This window comes from Nuphar pumila, chromosome 6 (assembly GCF_984573655.1).
Source record: "Nuphar pumila chromosome 6, dmNupPumi1.hap1.1, whole genome shotgun sequence".
In the NCBI taxonomy this organism is placed as follows: domain Eukaryota; kingdom Viridiplantae; phylum Streptophyta; class Magnoliopsida; order Nymphaeales; family Nymphaeaceae; genus Nuphar; species Nuphar pumila.
The window spans coordinates 134,006,197-134,031,755 of NC_143254.1; the positions used below are offsets into that span (position 1 = coordinate 134,006,197).

General features: G+C 37.1%; 1 protein-coding gene across 1 annotated transcript in view; it reads right to left on the reverse strand.

Annotated features, from left to right (window-relative positions):
- LOC149836352 (brefeldin A-inhibited guanine nucleotide-exchange protein 2-like) overlaps window positions 1-24,709 on the reverse strand; it is a 35,685-nt gene extending 10,976 nt beyond the window's left edge. The window contains exons 1-10 of the mRNA XM_090009155.1: window positions 23,083-24,709; window positions 22,137-22,454; window positions 14,798-15,140; window positions 14,257-14,679; window positions 13,882-14,174; window positions 13,335-13,608; window positions 10,991-11,487; window positions 10,510-10,831; window positions 9,964-10,342; window positions 9,106-9,794 (exon numbers count right to left, since the gene is read on the reverse strand). Coding sequence (XP_089865281.1) covers window positions 9,106-9,794; window positions 9,964-10,342; window positions 10,510-10,831; window positions 10,991-11,487; window positions 13,335-13,608; window positions 13,882-14,174; window positions 14,257-14,679; window positions 14,798-15,140; window positions 22,137-22,454; window positions 23,083-24,245 — 4,701 coding nt within the window. The 5' untranslated portion in view covers window positions 24,246-24,709. The remainder of the gene's footprint in view (window positions 1-9,105; window positions 9,795-9,963; window positions 10,343-10,509; window positions 10,832-10,990; window positions 11,488-13,334; window positions 13,609-13,881; window positions 14,175-14,256; window positions 14,680-14,797; window positions 15,141-22,136; window positions 22,455-23,082) is intronic.
- Window positions 24,710-25,559: the final 850 nt, after the last annotated feature.

Consider the following 25,559-nt stretch of genomic DNA (forward strand, 5'->3'; position numbering starts at 1 on the left):
TCAAATTCGGGTCTAAGTCCATTCAAAAAATTGAATAACTGATCTTCCTCTAATTGTTTGTGTCTTAATTCTATTGCTTCTCCACTCCACTTTGTTTCAAGCATAGCTAGCTCGTCCCAAATAGAAGATAGTTCGGCGAAATATTCCCGAATAGTCATATCGTTTTGTTGAAGGGTCAAAGCCCTCTTTTGGAGATAGTATTTGTGTGATAAATTCCTTGAAGTATACATTTTTTCAAGGTATAACCAAACTTCGGAAGCCTTTTTAAACTTAATGATGTTGGCATTGATCTTGGTTTCTATGGATGAAAAAATCCAAGACAAGATCTTGAAGTTCTTCATCTCCCGTTCATCATGCTTTCTTGAATAATCTTCAAGGGTCTTTTGTCTATCTTCCCCTTCAAGAATCTTAATATCCCCCTTTTCAATGACTGTAAGTTTGGGTTCGGGTTCCGGTATTGAACCTTGAACGTACCCCCAAATCCCCTTTCCCTTAATATGGGCTTCCATATTACCGGCCCAAACGTGATAGTTTGAACCATTAAGTTTAAAACCAAAGGAAAAGTGGGAGTCTTTTTCGCCCATTAGAGAGGATAGAAGATGAGAAAAAACATGTACCTCAAAAGTTTATCACGTCTTCCTTGACAAAAGAGACTTCTAAAATATTGTCCAAGGAAGATGATGTACTTCAAACTTCAAAAACTTTGAAGGCACGTTTTTCGAGGCACTCAAAAATGAGGATACGCACGATCCGCCTTCTTCAACGAGGCTCGAATACCATGTAAAAGTATCTTCAACAAGATACTAGGATCAAGATTACAATATTCTTGGAAATAAATACGTGCACACACGCACAACAAGAACACTTGTGCACAAAAGCACAATACAAAACTCACAAATGCACAAATGCATACACAAGAATTATAAGCATTAAGAAATAAGCTTGGGCAATAGTCCCTAAGCCACAGAAAACAAGAGGGAGTGCCCTTATTTATAGGGCTTAGTGGGCTTTGGAAGGGGCTCCACACATAGTCGTTGGAGGGGTCCAACGACTAGTGTGTTGGCCCCTCCCAAGGTAAGTACAATAATTTAAAAAAAATAAGAAAATAAAAAAGAAAATACAAAAAAGGATTACAAACATATTCACGAAAAAAAATGTGTAAAAAGACTAAACTACCTCTACGGCTAACAAAATAAAATATATATATTTTATATATATAATAAGTAGATACATATACATATATGTAATATATGTATATGTATTACCTTATATATATAATATATATATATTAGCTTACATTTGATTTACATAATTTAACATCCTCTACCACCTCTGAATGAGCCTCTTCCTCTTCCACGATACTGAGTATCATGGGAAGAATTGGTATCTCCACCAAGAGACATCTCTTAATGCAATAACTTTGTTGTTAATTCATCAAACCTGGGCAGCTTCAGGAGATACTACAGAGTGGTAGAAATAACATGAAATTCATATCCGAGTCCGCTGAGAGTTTGTTGGTCATTTTCTTTGTCTTGGACTTTACATCCCACTATAGCCAATCGATCTGCGATGGATTTCATTTTATTCAAATAATCCAGCACGCTCATTGGCCCTTCATGCACATGATTCTAACCTCTGAAATTTATAAATATGTCTAAACCAGCTTGTTCCATAAATCCATCGTTGTGCAATCATCCACTATACCTACAAGTACCTCCTGGGATAAAGTGGAGGTAATGTAAGCAACCAGGGTTTGATCTCTTTTCATCCATGGCACATATTTAGGGTTCCTTGAATGAGTGATGGAAATAACAACCCCTTTGTCATCTTTATTCTCATGCACGGGATACTCTGATGGGATTTGGATTGACCCATCCGAGTGTCCAGCATCCTCCTGACTTCTGATGAAAGGCATGGCCTTTTCCAGGTAAGGAAATTCGAATGACTTAGTTTCTCAGAAACTAATTGAGGAAGGAAAGTGGAGGGCAACCGAGTATGACGGTTTGAATCCATTAAAGAAATGAAACAGAAAGAATGTGTGAATCACGGGAAGAAATGGATTCATGAAAGAAGATATCACCAAGTAAAGAGGGCATTTATCTCAATAACTCCAGTAAAACTGAAATAAGAAATCAAAAAGTAACTGCCAAGCTCCATGAGAAAAATTATCTGAATCTGCATTCTTTTTTTTTTAATCAGACACAGCAGCAGCAAAACACTTCCAACAATGAAGGTCGACTACCTCCCAAGCAATGGAAGGCCAATTATTACGCAGATAGACCTTTGATCAATCACCTCTCTATAGGTGATGTGGTAGTAGGTATCATGCCACACAAGAAGCAGTTTGTGAATGTAGAGAGAGAATATCAAACAAGAAGAGAAACAACAGATTAAGAGAAAAATCAGATTAAGGGACAGCCCAATATAAGATAACTTGCAACACAAGAAAATAGTAGAGAAAAAGAGCCTTTTCAAAAACCCAAGAGAAAGACAATATGCAGCCAATATATGATTTCAAGCAAGACAAAGAAAATAGAGAAAGAAGGATTTGGGAAGAAGAATATTTGAAAAGGTAGACAAAAGAATAAAGAAGACAAGAAGAAAGAGAAGAGGAAAAATCAGGATATTTGGACTTACCTAAAAGAGAAGAGAAAGAGAGAGTGAGAAGCAAGTGAAGGCAGAGCACTTCTACTAATTTTATCAATGGGCTTAGGCCTGAATTTGAAGGCACAAAGTCCGCTCTTCTTCATAGAGGGGCTATTTCCTCTATTGTAGAGACACTAGAAGAGTTGACAATGAAGGAGAATAGACTAAAGAAGCATGGTACGAAGGATGAAGATTTCGTGTTGGCCATTTCTAGGCCCGGATCCAACACACGTACCTACAAGTCTCCTCATTTTGAAAAATCCTCCAATGAGCATGAGAACAAAAAGATCGTTTGTTGCTTTTGCAACGAACCAGGCCACGTCAAACCTTTTTGCTCGAAGAGAAGAGATAAAAAGAAGAAAAGAGAGTGGCGCCCATAGAGCAAGGTGGTGGTGTTGATGAATGCTCTAAGAGCATTGGATCAATGTCACTTTCTCAACTAATAGAGGCTCTACAACCACTTCTCAAGATCCAATCATCTTCACTCTTCGGTGTCGTGGTGTCTACATGCATTGATCTCGGTAAGTCTTCTTGGATTCTTAATTCTGGCGCATCATTCCATATGACTATTAATGAGTTCATTATATCTGAATGTCACTTTAGTCCAAGTGATTCTTATGTGTCTACTGCCAATGGAAGTTCTCTAAATAATCAAGAGTTTTGGTACTTTGAATGACTTAAAAATAGCCAAATTTGAGGCCGATTGGGAGAGGCCATAGAAGAGGATATCTCTACTTCATGGATAACTTATGTTAAACAAATAGAACCTTGTGTAAAGATTGTATTCTCGAAAAAATAAAATTATTACCTTTTAGATTAAGCAATTTTGTCTCTAAAGAACCATATGAATTAGTACATTCGGATGTATGGGGTCCCGCACCAGTAACATCTAAAGAAGGAGTTTCTTATTATGTTATATTTGTGAATAATTATAGGAGACATACTTGGATATACTTTCTTATACTCAAATCCGAAATATTTACTTGTTTTCAAAAATTTCACAACCTAGTTAAAAATCAATTCAAAACCAACGATTCAACTTCGAGGGAGAATTTTTTACTAATAACTTTAAAAATTATTTTAACCATCATGAAATTTTACATCAAAGATCGTGTCCTAATACTCCTCAACAAAATGGTTTAGCCAAAAGAAAATACTGACGTATTATTAAAACCACAAGAACCTTGCTAATTTCAAAAAATATCCCTAAAAAAAATTGGGTTGAAGCAGCACTTAAAACGGTTTATTTAATTAATAGAAAGCCTTAATTCTCTCTAAAAAATATTTCACCCATTGAAAAAATATTTAAAATATCTCTCTATTACAAAAGATTATAGGAGTTTTTTGTTGCAAACTTGCAAATGTTTTATCTTCGCTAACAAAAATGATAAACTTTCTCCAAAAGCAATCCCATGTGCTTTTAGGATATGCCAAAAACTAAAAAAGATATAGATGTTATAATCTCAAAAATGATAAGTTATATGTTTCAAAAAATGTTACTTTTCTTGAAAATGAAAATGAATTTAATAGAACAGGGAAAGGAGGAATATGAGTATTTTTTTATTTGACTCAATGAACATAATTCTTGTGATAAAATTGAATGTGATGACGTTATTGTTGATTATATTGATATATGTGAAGTGCATGATAATGATGTGCATAAAGATGAAGTGCATAATAGTCATCCTCTATCTATTAATGAAAATGTTGGTGAAGCCCATCATGAAACTCAAGTTTATACACGCCGAACTATTTATCATCCTCTATGTGTCATAGAAAAGTATTCTCAAAATCAAAATTTAGGAGACCCTAAAATTAGAAGATCCTCTAGGATATCTAAAGTACCTAGTAGATTTGTATTCAATGAATCCTCTAGTCCAAACTATAGATCTTGTCTCATGGCCATTCATTTTTACTTTGAACCCTCTACCTATAGTGAAGCTAAAGACCATCGGTTAGAAGCAATGAAAAAATAAAGTTAAAACTTGGGAAGTCCAATCCTTGTCCTTAGGAAAGAAACCTATAGGATTTAGATGGATCTACAAGGTCAAAACAAAGTGTGATGAGTCATTAGAAAGATATAAAACTAGATTAGTTGTCAAAGGATATAATCAGGAATATTGCATAGATTACGAGCAAACTTTTGCTCCTGTTGCTAAAATGACCAATGTGAGGACTCTTGTAGCAGTTGTATCTATTAGGAAATTGCTTATTTACCAAAATAGACGTAACAAATAATTTTCTTAATGGGAACCTCCTCTAGGATTCGATTTGGCACACAAAAAGGTCATTCACTTGAGTAAAGCCTTGTATGAGTTGAAACAAGCTCCCAAGGTGTGGTAAGATCAATTAAGCAGTGTGATTATTGAATTGGGATTTAAATCATGTTGTATTGACATCGTGTTGTTTGTTAAGTCTTCTTATGCAAGTATGGTGATTTTACTGCTTTATATTGATGGTATGGTTATCACGAAAGGCGGCAAGCTATGTGACATGGGTGCAGGTGCGGGGGTGCAGCACTTTCAAAAACCTTGGGTGCAGGGGTGCGGCAAAAAAATAATATATATATAGATAGATAGATAGATAGATAGATAGATAGATAGATAGATGGATAGATAGAAGGGGGTCCAGGGGTTCCCCCCCCGACGCGGGTCCTGCTGCGCAGTCAGCGGGCGGGGATCCAGGGGGTCCGCCCCTAGCAGGGGGCTATAGGGGGGCAGCGCCCCCCCCCCCCCAAGAATTTCTTTTTTAAATTCCGCAGCCCATTTCATAGGGAAAATTTAAAAAAAAAAATCCAAAAATGGACCACAATGACCCTGGGTGCATTGACCGCACCTAGGGTCGGGTTGACCTCATCGGGAGCCGCACCCGCGTCGCGTCAACGCAGGTGCGGCACCTGTCTAGCCGAATCCCTGTGACATAGGTGGCAAGCAAGGAGTCAGTCATATCAAAGCTATCCTTAAAGATAACTTTGAAATGACATATCTTAGTCTTCTTCATTATTTTATTGGTATAGAAGTTGCATATTCACCTCGTAGTTATCTCTTATCACAAACTAAGTATGTAGCTGAAATGGTGGCTGAATCTGGGATTATTGATGATAAGATAGTGGATACCCTCGAAGTTATAAATGCTAAGATGAAGAAAGATGATAGAGAACCTCTAGATGATCCAACTCCCAACATACAGATGATTGGAACTCTAACTTACTAGACCCGATATTTCTCATTTTGTCCATTATATTAGTCAATACTAATATTCCCCCACCACAATACATATGTGTTGTAATAAGAGTTGTTAGTTATATTAAAAATATTATTAACAATGAATTATTTTTATCATCTTCTCCATTAGAAATGATTGCCTATTTTGATTCCAATTGTGGAGATGTAAATGGTCATCGCTCAACCACAAGTATTTGTAGTTTTGTAGGTGACACCTTGGTGTCTTGGAAATGAAAGCAACAAAAAGTGCAATTTTCATCTACCAAAGTTGAGTATAGGACCATGGCTACTACAATTTCAGAGATTGTGTGGTTGAAGCAACTCCTTAAAGACATGGGTGTCCACATGGCTCAATCCACGAAGTTGTGTTATGACAAGAGTGTTGTTTACATCGCCAACAATACTACCTTTCACGACCGTATTAAGCATATCAAGATGGACTACCATTATGTTCGTGAAGAGCACTGAAGAAGAACCATCGCACGTCAATATGTCCCTTCAGAGTATCAATTGGCTGATTTATTCACCAAAGCTCTACCATCACCACGGTTTAAGTTTCTTTTGGAAAAACATTCGGTGATATCACAGTAAGTTTTGAGGGGGGTGTTATATATTATATGTATATACACACATACACTTTAGTTGTATAAGTATGTATATATTACATATACTATATGTATATTATAGATAATATTTTTGTAATTATTGTGTAAATATTTTTTTTATATTTTTTGGCTGGTTTGATAGAGTCTTGAGTAGCTATTAGGACCAGAGTTGTCAATCAAGAAAGCAAGAGCGGGAAGTTATTTGGGAAGAAGAACCAAGAAGCAAGGCACTTTCAAAATTTTAGGAAGCGGGAAGCACAGAACGACTTGGAAGCGAAACGAAAATCATCTCGAAAGCGATAAGAGAAGCGAATCGGAAGCGACCTAAGAATCAAAACAAAACTAAAAGCGACCTAGGATTCAAAATGGGAAGCAAATGTGAATAAAAAAGGAAGCGACAATGTAATTGTATATTTTTTAATTTACCAAAATATAAGATTTATGTGATCATTGAAAAAATAAAATGTGAGTATCCAAAAACTGAATCATATATGCAAAGTGCAAACATGTAACAAATATATCTGTTGCAAACATTTAATAAATAATATATCAAATAAAATTTAGAATTCATATTCATGTTGCAACCATTTAACAAATGCATCATGTTGCAAGCATTTAATAAATAATACATCAAAAAGATCCATAATTCATATTCTTGAAACTAAAAACTCATATTTTAGAACAATATACAGAGAGCGAGAGAGGAAGAGGACAGGGAGCAAGAGAGCGAGTGAGAGACAAATGGGAGATAGAGAGTGAGAGAGCGTGAGAGACAGAAAGTGAGGAAGAGAGACTCGAGAGAGCGTAAGAGACATGGAGCATGAGAGAAAAAGAGAGTGTGTGTGCGCGCGCGCGAGAGAGAGAGAGAGAGAGAGATAAGTGAGTACCTTGAGTACCCATGTTGCCTCGCTGTCGCCGAAAGAAGGCTGGAGGTTGCCGAAAAATCGGGGGAGCAGGAGAGAGAGAGATTGGGAAAGTCGAATAGGGTTTCGACTTTCCCTTTTATAGGGACCATTTACCATAATACCCTTTAAAAAAGGGTATTTTTTCAATTTTAGTTCTTTTTTTGTAAAAAATCAAAATGCGAGGTTAAAATGGGAAGATGGCTTCCCCAAAATGGGGAGTGAGCTTCCCATTTAGGGGAAGCATGCTTGCCTTTTTGGGGGAACGTGTTTCCCAATTAGAGGGAATCGTGATTCCCAAATTAAAAGTGTGCTTCCCATGACATTTTGTAAGCACGATGTTTCGCACTTCCGAACTGTGTTTCGGGGAAGCGTGCTTCCCCATGTCATGTAGTGCTTCCGGTAACCCTGGTTAGGAGTAGTGCTTCCAGTAGTTTTGTGCCTTCTATAGCACCAAATATTAACCCATATATATAAGCACATAGTTACATGCATAAACATAATTATGCTGCATTTTAAAAATTCCAGTAAAAATGAAATAACAGACTATCAATCATGGATCAAAAGTTTAAAACACGTCAAAGATATATAGTTAACAAGCAATTAGTAATTAATGAATATATTGTTAACAACAGAAATTGACCACAAGTTGATTGGATCATAAAATGAGAAAATGGGCGAGGTTGGATCAGAAACCCAACTGACCTGTATCCAGGAGTACCTAGTACCAGTATTATGTTGACATAGTACGACATGAGGCTAGAAGTACCCATTTTACATAGATTACGACGGCCGTGATAACAAATAATTGATTTCTATTGTAAGTCATATGTTGCTAATAGAAATCTGTTACGCTGAAATATGATCATTAAAAAATTTACAGGCTGTTATTTATTTGTGAGCCTTTGTGCTGATCTGTTTCATAATAAAATGTCATGCACTACTGTTACTATTGAACTTTAACCTTAAAAAAAATTTTGCACATGCATGGCTTCCATGTTGGGAGAACCAGATTGCTAGAAACCATGATGCAGCACAGGTCACCCATGCCGGTTCATGAACCAAAATAGAGAACTCGGCAATCATCATAATAGAATGAATGAACGTAGGGATCAGTAAATTATAAGACCTTACACAAGTTACCTGATTTGTCTTTTCCAGAAATGATTTCTTGCAAAAGCTTAATGATCATTAACATGCTATAGGTTATATTAAGAAATGCAGGGTCTTCTTACTTAACGATTTTCAGGAATTTTACAGGGGTCAATTGGTTATTTTGTAGAAGTCCTCATGAGGGATTCCAGCTGGGCTCAGATCCTAAGTTGCAACAAGTATGAGACCTTTATTTGTCTCAAATCTGAGAAGAGATCCAACATTAAAAGAGAAAATGCATACTGAAAAGATGTCTCTTTTTTCTTTTATTTTCTTAATGTTTTTTTCTCCCCACAGTGTTTTCTTGGGGTAATCAATCCACAAGGTTCATAGATATCGAAATCAGTAAAGAAGGTTTGTCATTGTATGCAATATATTTGTTAAGAGGCTGACAAATGAGATCTTTCATAACACTTGAAAAATCAACAATGAAAAAAGGGAGACAAACAAAACCTCTCTACAAGACAGAGGTAACCCAGACATTGAATTAATACCAATATAAACCTGATGAATATGATGCACAAGTATCCATATAGAAATAACAAGTGAAACATTAGGGGGGTGGGAGGAGCATACCTGAATAAGTAGAAGTTGAACAGCGGTCCGACACTTGACATCGCTAATGGCAAGATACAGGCTCTGTCCTCTTGAGTTCTCCATTTCATCATCAGGCATGGCTGATCCAGAAAACTCACCCGATTTGCTGGAAGAGTCTTCAGAGCTACTAATCACATATGCACTGTTCATTTCATTTAGAACCCTTGAGAAATCAGGAAGAGTAGCAGTAGTTGCTGCCTTCAGTGATAAAACCACTTCTAGCCACTTATCCTCGGAAAATAAACCACCTGAATGGCTCATAAGACGAACAAAAGCTGCAATACCAATGCCAGCAAGGCTTTGATGAGGTCTTTTTATGAAACTTATCAGCAGCATTAGCACTTTTTTGAGCAAAGGATTAACAGATTTGTAAAACTTAACAAAGAGATCTACAACAAGTTGCAAAGCCAATGTGCATGTCTCATAAAGCCAAGCATCTTGATCTAGCTCACTTCCATCAACATCTAATCCTTGCCCTTGCAAACTATCACCTGATGGATCAATAGCATGCCGAACATAGTCAAAAATGGGGAAAAGAACAGAATCAAAGACCCGCTCCCACAGAGGTAGAGAGAACAAATGGCCATGGTTCCTTAGTGTATCAAAAAGCACTTGTAAGGCACTTTTCCTAATCTCAGGTCTGGGATCAAAGCTAAGCTCTGACAGTCCTGCAAATAAATCCAGAATTATGTTTAGTTATAATATTTAATTTAGTCATTTCAATATATATAATTATATATTAAAGAATTTCAAATTCCAAAAGGATAAGGTCATGGGAAATGGTCAACCGCATCGACAAGAAAACACCATAATGTCTTAAACGGACTATCAACTTACCAGCCAACAAAGGAAACCAAAAATATAAATGATCATCTTTGTCAGTAAATTGCAGACTATCAGTTTTTCCATCTTTTCCTGCATGATGAGAAGGAGCAGGTTTTCCAAGAGCCTCCTTATCTTTGTTCCTTAAAGAGGAGCCAAGATCTCCTTCTGCAAGCTTGACAGCACAAAATCGCAGAAAAGCAATTGCATTGAGGCTAATATCTTTGTTGAATCTGCTATTGGTGAATGCGATCAAGCAGTTAACACAATCAGTAAACGTTGTTGTCTCAGTTTCAGTTATATATGGAAAGTAGTCTCTCACAATCTTCTCAATGATTTCAAAAGCCAACAGCACTATGTTTTTGTGGTCATCATAGGCTGCCGTTGTGAAAACCTGCAAAAATGTGATCAGAAAACTGTCAAGGATCTGGGAGACAAAGAGAAAAAGGAAACAAAAAATATAAGAGTTCAAATCACCATTTGCATAAATGAGTCAAACATCTAAATTTTTTTACATGCAAGCTAAAGCAAAGTAATAAACACCTTTAAAGGCGTACATACCATGAACATGCTTTTCCAGCCTGACTTAACATTGTTGACACGGGCCAGTACCATTTGTGAGACACATCTGATTATCAATTCTCTGATTTCAACTGCACTGCTTTTTCGCATAACAATGACAAAAGGTTTCATGAACTCATTCTGGAAATTGTAATTTGCCAGTTCTTCCCTCTCCAGAAACTTCATTGCCAGCTGCCGCAAGGAATCCATAGCAAAAATTGCAATAGAGAGATTTTCAGAACAACCAATATTCACAAAGAAATCACCAAGCACATGCCAAATGCTTGACCAAACAAGCCTGATACGATTCATATTGTAATGCCTGGGCAATAGAAAACAATATTGAAATTAAAGGGAGAAAAAAAGAGAGAAAAGGAATTAGCCAATACAGTAAGCAAGGAGATGCACAGGCTAAAACAAATATAGTAGAAGTTGATTAACAGAAAATATGAAAAATAGAAGACTGTAGGATGATCCTTACGCAATCTCAACAATCTTTGTAAGGCTGAAAACCCGTGGATTGGATGCAGATCGAAGCTCTTCCATGGATACCTTACAGAGTGCCTTTACAAAATCAACTATTGCTTCACTGTTCAATTTTTGGCTTCGTATGAAAATCCGATTCATTTCTCCTACTTGTTCCAGCAAGTTCAAATTGGACACTAAATTGTTCATCTGTTCATTAGTAACCACACCAAAAGCATCTCCACCAACACCAGCGCTATCATATGAACCTCTTCTGACAGCTGCAGCTGCATATTGCAGCCGTCCAGGTCCCTTCTTCAAGACAGGAAGGATGGCTGACTTGGACTGCTTAGATTTGTCAACATCATTCTGAGGTACTGCAAAGAATGTAGCATCAGGTGGAGCACCTTCTCCCAAGAGGTGTAAATGTTCGAATCGTGAAACACATGTCAGAATATGTTCCCATGCTTCTTGTAAATAATTACCATCTTCGTCAGCAATGGTCACAATGGCCTGTTGAATTCAAACATGAGCCTCTAGATCTATTTTAATGTTGAATTCAAGATATCATCCAACTTTACCTTTGACATGACTATTTCCCCAAGAAAAATTAGAAGAAACCTAAGTCACACGGACTCGGCTAAAAGGTCGACGCACCCACGTCGACACGCCCGACACGGGTGCGGCTTCAGACACGGGACGGACACGGTCAACTAAGTGTTGGACTCGGTCAACACACCGGGGCTGAGTCCGTCCACATTTTGGACTTGGTCAACTTTGACCGAGTCTATTTTTTGTCCATTTATTAAAATTAATTTGATCCGGACCGGATCCAAGACGGTATCACACTCAGAAGCTTCTTTATGTGTCATATTTTGGTAAGTTTGTGTTGTTACTTCAATAGAATTACTTTTTTATTTTTGCTTTAAAATTTACAATCTTATTATTGTTATATATATATATATAATTTTAAAATATATATAGCCGTGTCCCCATGTCCAAATTTTTTGAAATTGCTCCGCACCCGTGCCGCACCCATACCCGCACCCATGTGACATAGGAAGAAACGTTCCCCACCATATTTGATTATCAATAAAAAGAAAAAAGCTAAAATGCTTATTGGCACATAATACGTCAACAATCAACAATGACTTTAACTTAACATGACCATCATGATGGAAACTCATTCTTTATGTGTGCATTGCATAGGTGCAGAAAGACAATATGTGTGTTTGTAACAAATGAAATGTTCCATTTAAAGTTTTTGTAATGCCATTGCTACTCATCATATTTAAGTCATATTTCAAAAGTGGAAACATTGAAGCAGAATGTCATTTCACATGCAAGAAACAAAGTAGACACATCGTTTTATTCTCCCCCTTTAATTTTTGCATCTGTTAACTAGGCTTATTGACTTTATTCCATTGTGCCTTTTTTAGCTGCTTCATGTTTAGAAAGGACTGTGTTATAGTCATCAAAACTTGGGGTCATGTAAGACGCACTTTATCTAAAAAAATATTACATGGGAAGGGAATGGGTACTACTGTACATTTTTCATGTGCATTAGCATATATGATTTATTCATGAGATATGCCATCAGAATACACCACTTAGACTTCATAATATGCAGAGAACGGACTATACCAACACAGATATGCATGATGAACACAACAAAACACATAACAGACACAGTTGAAAGGGCCACATGACTTTATTAATATTTAGTTTAGATCTTGAGTCTTCACCTTGTTACTAGTAACCTTCTTTCCCTTTGTAAATTTTCACTAGTACTTATTCATGTTTCTTACCGATCGCGAGTCTTTAGTACACAGTTTACCATTGTTCTTAGGATTTGGAATATGTTGACATAAGTGGAAAACAACTTATTTTGGGAAATAGCTAGTCCTCTTAAGCTTAGGATAAATGGTACTTGCATCAGTATTAGTATGTTACAGCTTGGAACACTAAATAGACTAATATTCATGTCTGTCAAGCATGGGCAGAGGATGAAGATGCGACCAGGATTCAAATAAGTACATGTCTGTTTCATGAAAAGTTGGATGCAGGATATATATATATATATATATATATATATATATATATATATATATATATATATATATATATATATATATATATATATATATAGCATAGGACATCAAAATGAGAGAGTTTTCCCCAAACTGTTACCGGTTAACACCACATACACCATAACCTAGCAGCATAATAACTCCATAAGTTTTGGGCAATTACAGTAAACTCAAACCAGTTTTACACAAAATGTAGTCATTGGTGGCAAAAGATCAATAGAATTAGACAAACTGGTCAATCAAGAATAAAAAACAGAGTGCACCACTGACCTTGATGGCATCAATATTTTTCTGTTTTATGTCTGCGGCAGAATGAAGTGAAGTGAATTTTGCAAGTGAAGTGACAAAAGCATCCCTGTGGGTATGCATTCTCATTACTGCAGTAACATGAATGGCATGATGGAAACCTTCAAGACAATGAGAGAGAATGACTTCATCTTCACTTTGATCAAGTGGAACACTGAAAGCAGCTAACATTGGAGCCCAGCAGACTTCAACCATGAATCTTAATATAACCACATCAGTAGCAGCATAATAAACTGATCTGCAATTAAAGAAGATGTTTGCTTCTTCAATTATAACAAGAAATGCAGATAGTTTGCCTTATACACCACACTAATACTTTTCAAAAAACTGGGAATTTATTGAAGAGCTTGGCAGTAGGTTATACATAAGCAAAAAGTTCCAAAAGCTGCATGTACATGCATGGCACAGTTTACAGCTTCTAGAGAAACAAGTTATACATTTCTAATCAATATCGCAGCCACTTTCAAAACTGAAAGTTTCACTGAAACAAGAAAAGGGAATTGCAGCTTACTCAGTCTTGCGTGCTTTTTCTTTGAATTGCTCCTGCATATGCCTAATGAGATCATCACTTGTCTCCATGGTTTTCTCTTCCCCTCTCTTGCGGATCACAATATTCAGAATACTGTCAAGGCCCAAGATTCTATTGGAATTTGTAGACTGCCGTTGTTGGGGAGTTAATTCGTCATCTTTCATTTTGATCTCATTCCGGGAAATACGTTCATACAAGGACCTCAGGTATTCTTCAGGAAGATCTTTACCATCATCTATACCACGATTGTTCCTTATAAAATCATCTTGTGACATCTGCATTAGGAATTTGCATGATAAGCTTGTTCAAGAACCAGATGGAAAAAGAAGTAAATCTGAAACAAGAGACAATCAATACCTTATTTTTAACCATTGGATTATGAGCATCTGTATTAAGAAGTATCACAGAGTATGCAAGAACATATGCAGTATCTGCACTAGCAAATGCCTTTGGGTTACATTTGCAATAGCGTTCAGCAAATTTCTCCATAATACGATCAATCTTTTGTGCCTCTCCAGGCAACCTAAAACCTTGAAGGAAGCATCTGATTGCTTCATCAAACTCCATTCCTTGTAAGTCAAATGAATCAACATAGGCATGCATGACCTTCAATGGCAACTCTTCCCTTTCTCCTAGATAATCACCAACCAAGGTCTTATTCAAACCAGACGCATTCTTCAGAAAAGAAGCAATTTCCTCAGGTGAATCCCCTACTTTGTTTGCTTTAATGAGAAACTCTATCCCTTTCTTAGGTTTTTTATTGAAAAGCAATATACCTTCCTGCCAAAATTTTTACATACATTACCTCTACAATCTTAACGGAAATAGAAGAAAGAAAAAAAATCAAACATGAAGTTGCTAACAGCAACGAAATGCCATGAAAAAAAAGTGTATCTACTTGAAGTTCAAGTTTGTAAGCACGGCGCTGTTCAAATGCTGCAGCTTCTGAGACTTCATTTGCTGGTTCAGGATGAGAATCCACTCCATCAGCAGGTTCCTCAGCATCCCCATTAGCCAAATTGGAAGCGCTCTCTGCATTGTGTTCATCTGCTTCAGATCTCTTAACAGAATTAGGATCTGGAATGCGCAACTGTTTGTTCATCCAATCTCCCATCGATCTCAAAATTGCCACTAAGCACTTCATAGCTTCAAGTTTCAGGGTGGATTCCTGTGGTGGAAGCAAAGTAGTGGGTGCACCTGGAGGGACCCCTTGGGCAGTCTTGAGCAGGCTATTGACCATTCTGTATGTATTTCAAAGCTTTCAAAAATGACAATGAGTTCATAAACATATTGTTTTCTTTCATTTGACTATAACTTAGCATCCAGATGACTATATAACCAACAACCATAGGTTGCCACAAGTAACACCATATGCTTTCAAAAAATGACAACGAGTTCATAAATATATTGTTTTCTTTCATTTGACTATAACTTAGCATCCAGATGACTATATAACCAACAACCATAGGTGTCACAAGTAACACCATATGCTGAACTTTATTTTCTAGGTAAGTAAAGGATCCTAAATTATTCCATGGTGAATCAAACTACTTTGGCCAAAATAGCAAATACAATTATATATTTGCCTACATTCAACCATCCAAGCAAAGGAAGGTCCAAAATCTAAAACAAGCAATGATAGGAAGGCATTCCTCCAATGATTTAGTTTCATCGATCGGACTCTACATATTACAATTTTGTCATTTATTAACATGTTTTAGATTATTTTTTTTTATATTTAGATGTGATCTTTTATAGCTAAAACTCAACAGTCCTGAGTCCACAATACTTTGTAAAAATTTAGATGCATTGTGAGCCATTGATTTTTAATGTTTTGAAAAACATGTGTTTGAAAAATCATCTAAAACATATTTCTTTATATAATGGGATGACAATTATTCCCTTCTTAGAACTAAAATTCTTTAATTGCGTAAATGTAGAAGCTAATTCCTATATATGGAAACTTGATGTCCTTGATGCATGCTTCCCTTGACATGGGAAGCTTTGGGAAGTACCTAGCTTCCAGTTTCTAAAGGGGCATTTGAGGATATACAGGAGATTCTGAAAGCTAGGTACTTCCCATGTCAAGGGAAGCATGCATCAAGTTTCAGTGTGTGTGTGTGTGTGTGTGTGTGTGTGTGTGTGTATATATATATATATATAAAACTTGGGTGCCGGGGGGGGGGGGGGGGGGGGGGCTCGAGGAAACCCCTATGTTTTTAATAGGGCAGGGCTGGAGGGGTGCTCGAGGTACCCCCCTACCCATTCTCAAGCCCCTTCCTTTTTAATGGATCAAAATGGACTCGGTCAAAGTTGACTGAGTCCATTTTGGACAAAAATAACCATGGGTGCAGGTTGATTGCACCCAGGACCACATTGACCGCATCGGATGCCGCATCCGCGTCGCATCGCACGCAGGTGCAGCAGCCTCTATGCCGAGTCCCTGTGACATATATATATATATATAGACACACACACACACATCCTCAAAAGCCCTTTTAAAAACTGGAAGCTAGGTACTTCCCAAAGCTTCCAATGTCAAGGGAAGCATGCATCAAGGACATCAAGTTTCCGTATATAGGAATTAGCTTCTACATTTACACAATTAAAGAATTTTAGTTCTTCTAAGAAGGGCATAATTGTCATCACATTTTTATTGTATTAAAAACAGATTATGAATAATTGTCATTTAAAAAGTTGTATACCTTTAGATTTGACTCAAAGGTTTTTTAGGTAATCCATGTAAAAACGCAAATCAAGGTAAAATTGCTTAAATTTTCTTCTACACTATTATGTACCTTTTGTGTATAAATTCATAGTACTCTTATGTTAAAGTTCATTCATCATTTGCAACTTATTAGCTGTTATGGCATTAGTGAACAATGACTTTCGCCTAGATCTGAGATGTTCATACCAACTTTCATGTTTATATCCGACACATGTACAATAGACCAATTTTATTAAACAAAGACTGTAAAGTAAGAAAAATATTTTAGATTCCAGTCTTATATTAACAAATAATCTATGCCTTTAAAGACTAAACAACTTGATTAATCAATCTTGGACGTAATAGTAGTAGTATCATATAATATGAGAATGCTGACTCTCGTTTGGTTCTGAATTCACTATTAACTGCTTTCTACTCCTCACTTCCTACTTCATGTGAACCGAAGAACCCCTTGCTTCCCGCTTCTACTTCCTACATCACATCTTGATTCAGGTTCCTTCTCTGGCAACTTTACCTTAATTATTGACAAGGGTAGTGGAAAATGGCTATTCAGTACACCATTTCCAGCATCAGTAAATGCCATCATTTCGAGTGTTCTTCTTCTTCTTCTTACCATATTTTCACTTTACATTTTACTCTAAAAGAATGTCTTAATTTAGGCTTATAACTGATGCCTAAGTGTCTAGGCATCACCTAGCAATAGCATTTTTACCTACACAATTTAATGCAACCTCAGTTTTCATCAGCCTTGACCTTTGATTGTTTTGGCAACCAATAAATATGGGATCAATTCTTGAGACAAATGATTAGCTCAATATGACCACACTCTTGCCATCTAGTGCACTTGGATTTAAAACAAAGTTTCAAAATCAGTTCACTGTTATAAAATAACTATGTTGGTCCCAACAAAAACTGACTAAGGGCTTTCACATCTTGGGGATTTCTTACTCTTGGAGGGGCCACATCAATATGCCTTGGTAAATCTATAGTGGAACAAAAGGTTTTGGTTAAAATGATAGCAACTATGTTGGTCCCAACAAAAACTGACGAAAGGCTTCCACATCTTGGGGATTTCTTACTCGTGGAGAGGCCGCATCAATATGCCTTAGTAAATCTATGGTTAAAATGATAGCAACCAATGTTGTAAGTATCGTCTCGTAGGATTCGTATTATTACTATGGGAAATAACGATATGATACACACTCAAATCACGATACGAGTGTGTATCATATGTATCGCACGATACAACCCTATATTGTACCGTACCATACAATACAGCCATGTATCGTACGATAGAGCCTTGTATTGTACCGTATTGTACAATACAATGTGTATCGTACGATACACCTTCGGTGCACTTAAAAAAATAGGCTGAATCGTAATTTTTCAGTTTTGGGTTTTAAAAACCTCTTGAGGGCCAACTCCCTTATTTGTGTAGAGATCATTAGAGAGATATTAACGCACCCTAGGAGTTGTGAAAGCGATTTGGGTACCGATCTGTGAGCAAAGAAGAGGGCTTTTGCAATTTGTTTAAGTGTACATTTCCACTATTTTTCCACTCAAGGAAGTGGGTTAAGGTAAAAAAAACCTTATTCTTTGTTTTCTATTGAGCTTTTTTGGGGGAAGATGGAATCAAATGATCCGGCATGGCAATGGGGCACTCAAGTAATGAGTGAAAACCGATTGAAAATAGAGTGCAACTATTGTCATACTATTTTTTCGGGTGGTATCTCTCGGTTGAAGCATCATTTAGCCGTGACACATCTCAATGTTGTGGGTGGCATGTCAAGGAATTTGTCGGATGCCATAAAATGGCAATGCCAGCAATTACCCACTGGTCTGAGAGAAAAATTACATGAAAAATATATGGCTGAGACAGAAATGGGGTATACGCAACCCTGGGAGGACGAAAATGAGCTCCCTACTTCTTATCCTACAACCCCTAGCATGGCATCAAAAGTATGAACTTCTGCAGCGAAAGGGAAATGTGTGGTTGGTGCTAGTAGTAGTGTTGTGGGCACAAAAAGAAGAAGAGGGAGTTCTTCGAGGAGAAGTAGAGCTAGAAGCTCTATTAGGAGCTTTTTTCCTCCTAAGATTGCCCTTGTAGCGCAACCCGACATTTGTACTGCTATGTCTCCTCAACATTTAGTCGAGCAGGCAAATGTCATGGTTGAGAGATGGTTCTATGATGCCTGCATTCCTTTCAATGCAGCAAATTATGTGCATTTCCAAGTCATGGCAAATGTTATAACCAGTATTGGGGCTGGATATAAAAGGGCATTCATATCATGAATTGAGAGGAAAAATTTTAGATACTAGTGTGAATGAAGTGAAGGCATATTGGAATGAAATGAAGTAGTCATGGAGAGAAACTGGGTGTAGCATCATGGCAGGTGGGTGGACAGACAGAAAGTCAAGGACCTTAGATAAATTTTATTGTTTATTGCCCTAAAGGAACTGTGTTTTGAAATCAATTGATATATACAACAAATGTATTGCTCAGAATATTTGATCAGGTTGTGGAAGAAGAGGTTCAACCTCAAAATATTGTTCAATTCATTATTGATAATGCAGCAAATTATAGGACAACATGTAAAGAATTGACAAAAAATTATGGGTCATCTTTTGAACCCTGCGTATTGCCTATTGCATAGACCTCATGTTTGAGAACATCGGCAGCATGAATGAGATAAAGCACACAATTGAATGCTACCAAGAAATTACTAAATTTATTTACAATCATGCATGGATTTTGAGCCTAATGAGAAAGTAGACTAGTGGTGTTGAATTGATTTGTAGTGCAGTTATTAAAGTTGCTACGAATTTTTTTTACAATGAAAGTCTAGTAAATAATAGAACTTCAATAAAAATATTGTTTTCATTAGATGAGTGAAATGCATATTCCCATGCACAAAAAAGAAAGTCAAGATAAATTGTAGATATTGTATTTAGAAGTGAATTTTGAGATTCATGCGTCAAGTTATTGAGAATAACTATACATTTGGTAAATGTGCTTTGATTGGTTGATAGTGAAGACAAACCAGCTATGGGTTATATCCATAAGGGCATGGATAAGGCAAAAGAGGTCAATAGAGATAATTTGAATGAAAAAAAAATTTGTGCATGCCTATATAAAACATCATTAATCATAGGTGGACTGGGCAACTTCATCAATATCTTCATGCTGCAACATATTATTTAAATCTAGCACTTAGATACTCTCCTACATTTAAAATGGACAGAAAAGTCAATAATGGACCTTGAATTACATTAAAAGGTTGAACCTTGATTATGGAGTTCAAGATCAAATTATGAGGAAATAAAAAATTATGATAATGCATTGTATGATACGGAGAGACCTGTAGCAGTACAAAATCGTGCCACATCCAGGTAATTTATTTTGTCTATTTCAATTTTAATTTTATATTGTTATTTAGTTATGATGTTTTCTATGATTGTATCTGTTATTATCTTATTGATTTCTCATTTTTTTATTTTTTGTCAAACATATGGTGGACCAGGTTTGGAAGTGATGTTACAAACTTGAGAGATTTTGGCATTCACATTCTTAGCCAAATGTGTATTGCAAGTGGATGCGAGAGAAATTGGATCATCTTTAAGCAAATACATACAAAACGAAGAAATAGATTGGAGCACAAAAGGCTCAATGGCCTCATCTACGTTCGCTACAACTTACGGCTAAGCCAAAATTATATAAATTTATAAAGTTTATTTGTCATTTTCATGTGTTTTCTTAAAGTTTTTTTTATATCATATAAAACTCAATTTTATTTTTTTCATATCTTTTTAGGCAACTAGAAAAGTTATCATAAAGGAGGTATAAAGAGAAATTTGATCCCATTAGTTTGACAATTTTTGATGTATTGGATGCATAGGTTTAAGAAGCAAATATTTTGAATGAAGAGGACATTCAGTGGATAAACGTCGAAGGAGCTAAAGACATAGATGATAAAAAGTCCATGTACATTAGAGATGATGTGAATGTTGAATGAGGAGAAGAAGAAGATAATGATGATGATGATGAAAATTGATGGTATATTTTTAAAAAACTTGGTTATTTAACTGTTAAGTATTCATAAACTTGGTTATTTTGTTTTTGTTTATGTAATATGAAAGTATGAATCTTGTGACATGTTCTTAATTGCAAGATATTTAATATTTTGCATTGTTCTTGTGAGATAGTTGATGTTTGATGATGTCCTATGCAGCCTATAGAGACATAAATGCTTCATATGTGATTTTATGGTTGTATTTTGTGCAATTCATCATTGTTTCATATGTTATAATTTTTTTGAATTTTTGCTAATTTTTCTTTATTTTTCATGACTTTTAAAATTTTGGAAAATTTTATCAAAAACTTACGGTATTTTACGATACGATATGATACAATACACATCTTATTTTGGACCTGATTGATATGGGTAATGATACGATACGATACTTACAACCTTGATAGCAACTATGTTGGTCCCAACAAAAACTGACGAAGGGCTTCCACATCTTGGGGATTTCTTACTCTTGGAGAGGCCACATCAATATGCCTTAGTAAATCTATAGTGGAACAAAAGGTTTTGGTTAAATTGATAGCAAATATAAGAGTATTAGTATTTATGGCTCAATTTTCTAACTTGTAAGAGATGTTATCCACATTTTAGAGATCCAAATTTCCTGAAAGGACCAAGTAATTTGAGATGAATTGGCATTGTTATCATCAAAAGCATCTTTTAGGAAGAGTCTCTCTTCCTCGTATTTCAGTGATGTCACAAACATAGCATTCTTCATAAAGCCTCATTGAGCAATTTGCATCTGAGTGCCTCTACCAAAACCGCTTTTCATCTTATTAAACTTTGATGATCTTAAAGGGGAGAGTGAAACTAGCTATACTTATTAACTGTGATGTGTTCTACATAATAACACATTATTTTTGTTATATGCATTTTTCTGGTCCTTCATGTCCAGGAGTTTCTCAGTGTGTATCTTTTATGTATGAAGGATGTTTTCTCTCACTTCAGAACAAAAGGAAAGAGGCTATTCTCCCACAATCCACATAGACATGCAAGCATATGTCAGGACACAAACACGCACACACACTCATGAATGCATGAAAATAAATGCACAGAGATGCACCAGAGTTTGACATCACAGTAACCATTTATCAGTAGAAGACCAAATTTCTTGCATATTTTTCCTTTGTCTCAAATAGAAAAACAATTCACTTATCCCACTATTTTCTTAAGAACTTTTTTTTAGTGTTTTCTTTCAGTTTTGTTTCTTGAGCATTTTCCCAATATTATCCCTGGAGAAACCATGATACTTTAGTATCAGAAATCAGTTTGCTGATACTTTCCTGATGATGATGATGATGATGATGATGATACCGTTGAGTCATGACTATCGTTTAAGGTTTATGAAAATGAAACATTGTTGTTAGTTAAACAGAGCTAAGTAACATGGATTTCACCAACAATGCTGGGCAGATAAACCATACCTCTCAAATATGTTGGATGAGTGAACATCGCAATCATAGTTGATGAATATATCAACCAGGATCTGTGAATCTACACAAAGTTTTTCCATGAACCGGAGCACTATCATCTTTTGCTGAAAATTTGGTTGAGCCACATTTTCCAATACTCTGAGTACAATCATAGGGAAGAAGACCCCAATCTCAGCCTTCAAACCCGCTCTAAATCTTGATACCAAACTAATGAAAATGGAGCAGGAGAGTTGAAAAACTATCATAAGTGTAGACGCACTGTTCTTTAGCAGAGATAAGCACAAGTACTGCTTCATAGCCCCAAGAAACCTGTTCCATTTCAAGCGTCCATTAACAAGAAGCATACGTTGAGTTAATTTAAAGTTCACTTAACATAGGGAGATTTTTAGCATGTCTCCTATGGGAAAAAACAAGAAAATATTAGCAGTTTATAAATTAACAAAAAAAAGGAAGTTAATATAGAAAAGGTTTACAGAAACATAGGAAAAATAGTGGGGTTCAAAATACAGGAAACAATGGGTAGGAAGATTGATCAAGGAGAAAAAAGGACAGCAGTAAAACTCCTGGGGAGACAAAGATTCCATTTGGATCACAATGAGATACAGTTAGACTGAAGCGTCAAGTGGCAAAAATTGGCAAAAAAAGGTAAATTGAGACAATGAAATGATAACATAGATTGTAATCAAACACAACTATTGACTGTTTATCTGTTTTGGTGCATGTAAAAGATTATCCAACTGAAGTCTAGGTCCACACAACTATTGACTGTTTATCTGTTTTGGTGCGTGTAAAATATTGTCTAACTAAACTTTAAGGTCCATACAACTATCAAATGTTCATCTGTTTTCGGTTCAAACAAAACATTGTCTAACTGAAAGAAGAACGAGGAATGTAACAGAAGCAATTCAGCATTCGAATGCCAACGATAGAAAAACACCTCTCACTGGTACGGAAGATCGCTCCTGCATTCTCCAGCAGTATCTTGAGCAGCTCTAAAGCAACAATCTTACCGCGCATCAGCAACGGATCTGCCGACGCATCCTTCGGTGGGGTCTTCATTGAGAGCTTGCAAAGTGCCCTGAAGACCAAGAATGCGTCCCTCCGAAGCTTATTACCGATCTGGACCTCCGCATCATCATCGTGTTCACCCTCTCCATCGGCCAATTCTCCCTTCCTTCCTTCCAGAGCAGTCTTATACATGCTGATCTCCCAGTATTTGGCGTCAAGCATATCCTTATCAGTCGAGTCCAGCAAATCCGTCGGATTCGTGGTCTCAACAGCCGTTTCAAATGCACCATCATGCCCGCCCATGGACTTCAGGGAAGGCGATGGATTCAGAACAACATCAATGTCCTGAATTATCTTGGTGATGAACCCCTGAACAAATTGGGTCATGTTGGAATCCCCTTGCCCGGATTTTTCTGTGGGCTCCATGAGCTCGGCGACCACGATTGGTTGGACAGGCACCGTCGAAGAATCGGCCTCCATCCTCCTAAAGACAATGACGAGCATCTGGATCAGAGATGCCTTGGCAGTCGTCTGATTCACGACATTCTTGCTCCCCAAATAGATGTCGTAGCACGTCCGAACGACCTGCAACAGGCAATCCCCGTGGATCCGCAACGAGGTCGACGTAACAGCGGAGAGCAGCGTCTTCAGCACCACCAATTCGATGCCTTCATCGCCCAAATCGTGGCATTTGCACACGGATTCGATCATGTGGAAAAGGAGCTTCGCCTCCGGGTTCCCATCGGTGTCGGCCTCGCCGCAAATGTGGCTGTGCACGATCAATTTCTGGATGCAATCGAGCGCCGGATCCGCGATCTTGAGGAATCCCGACGAGCAGGCCCCGATCAGGGGGCTGAGGATCGTCTCGGAGTCGGACAGGCTGAAAGCCAGAGCCCCGTCGTGCAAGGGTCCCGGAGGCGAGTTGTCGGAGTCGGAATCCGGGGGGTTTCCGGAGGGGCCCAACTTCTCGATCACGGATTTGCACTCGTGGACGAGCTTGGAGTGCTTCCGCCAGGAAGCGTTCTTGATTATCTTGTCGAGAGCGGGGTTTATGAGCAGAGCCAAACGGGAACCAGCTTCCGCGGAAGCCATTCCCGCCACTTAGCCGTTGGACGCTCGGATCGCCCTCTCACAGGAAGACGCGATGAGAATGGGCACCAAGTCGAAGCATTTCCTCTACTGTTTCATCTTCAACTTTTCTCCTTTCGGAGATCTATTCCCGGTTCCTAAGTTTCTAATTTCCCGAATTTTTTGAGATTGAAATTGCGAAATTGAGCGACTGGGAAACCTTACTCACCTCCTCCTCAATGCGTCCAGCAGAGAGAGAGACTCTTTTATGTAGCTTCGTTGACCCCTCTTTGTTTCTGATGCCTTTAAGAGAGAGAGAGAGAGAGAGAGTTGGTAGGAGGCCGTCGGCCCTCAGTAGACCGGCGGTCACTTTATTCGATGACGGGGAAAATGGAGAAAAGGGGGCGGGCGAAATGAAATGAAATAAAATGAAAAAATAAAAAAAAGCCGCCTATCTTAAGATTTTTATTTTTAATAAGTTTCCTTTGAAGGTTTAACGTAGATTGTGAAAATCATATCTTGACATGTGAGTGTCCCGAAAAATAAGCCACCGGTACCTTCTCATGCACATGACAACATGGTAATATTTAACGGATCCAGAATCTCCTCCTCCAATGTTTGCGTTAAGTTCAAACGACATATGTGAAACTGGCACGTGAAATTATGGGGTTCAAATCAATGAACGAGCTCCTCATCGAACAGAGGCACTTGTTAATGTCACCAAGTTGATGGAACGTTAGTAAAGCCATTAAGGGAGAAGCGACCCTTGGGAGAACCTCAAAGGTTTTACCAATTCAATGAGATATCTGGATGGTTAAGTTAACACTATCATAACTGTTGATGTCCCAAGTTCAAATCCTGAAGTTTATCCCCAAGCTTGCTTATCATCAAATATATATATATATATATATAGAGAGAGAGAGAGAGATAAATGGAAACCTACCAGACAGAAAAGGTATCAACCCTACTAGCTAAGAATTATTTTGGTATTTTTTCAAAATTCTGATATGTTCAGCATGATTGATTTACTAGAAATTGATACTTTCATCATCCATTTAGGATGAAAAATTGGTATTTGAAGCCTCAAAAAATTATAAAAATTATAGATCGTTGATTTTTTAACCTTATAAAAACATATTCATGCATCCAAATTAAATTATTCAAGTGTCAATTTCAAGGAAATTAATCATATTGAACACATCCGTAAGGTCAGAATTTCAAAAAAAAACACCAAAAATTTGGCTACCATTAGTAGGGAAGCAATCAGGTAGCTTTCCACTACTATATATATATATATAGAGAGAGAGAGAGAGAGAGCAGTGGGACCCCATGGGTTTT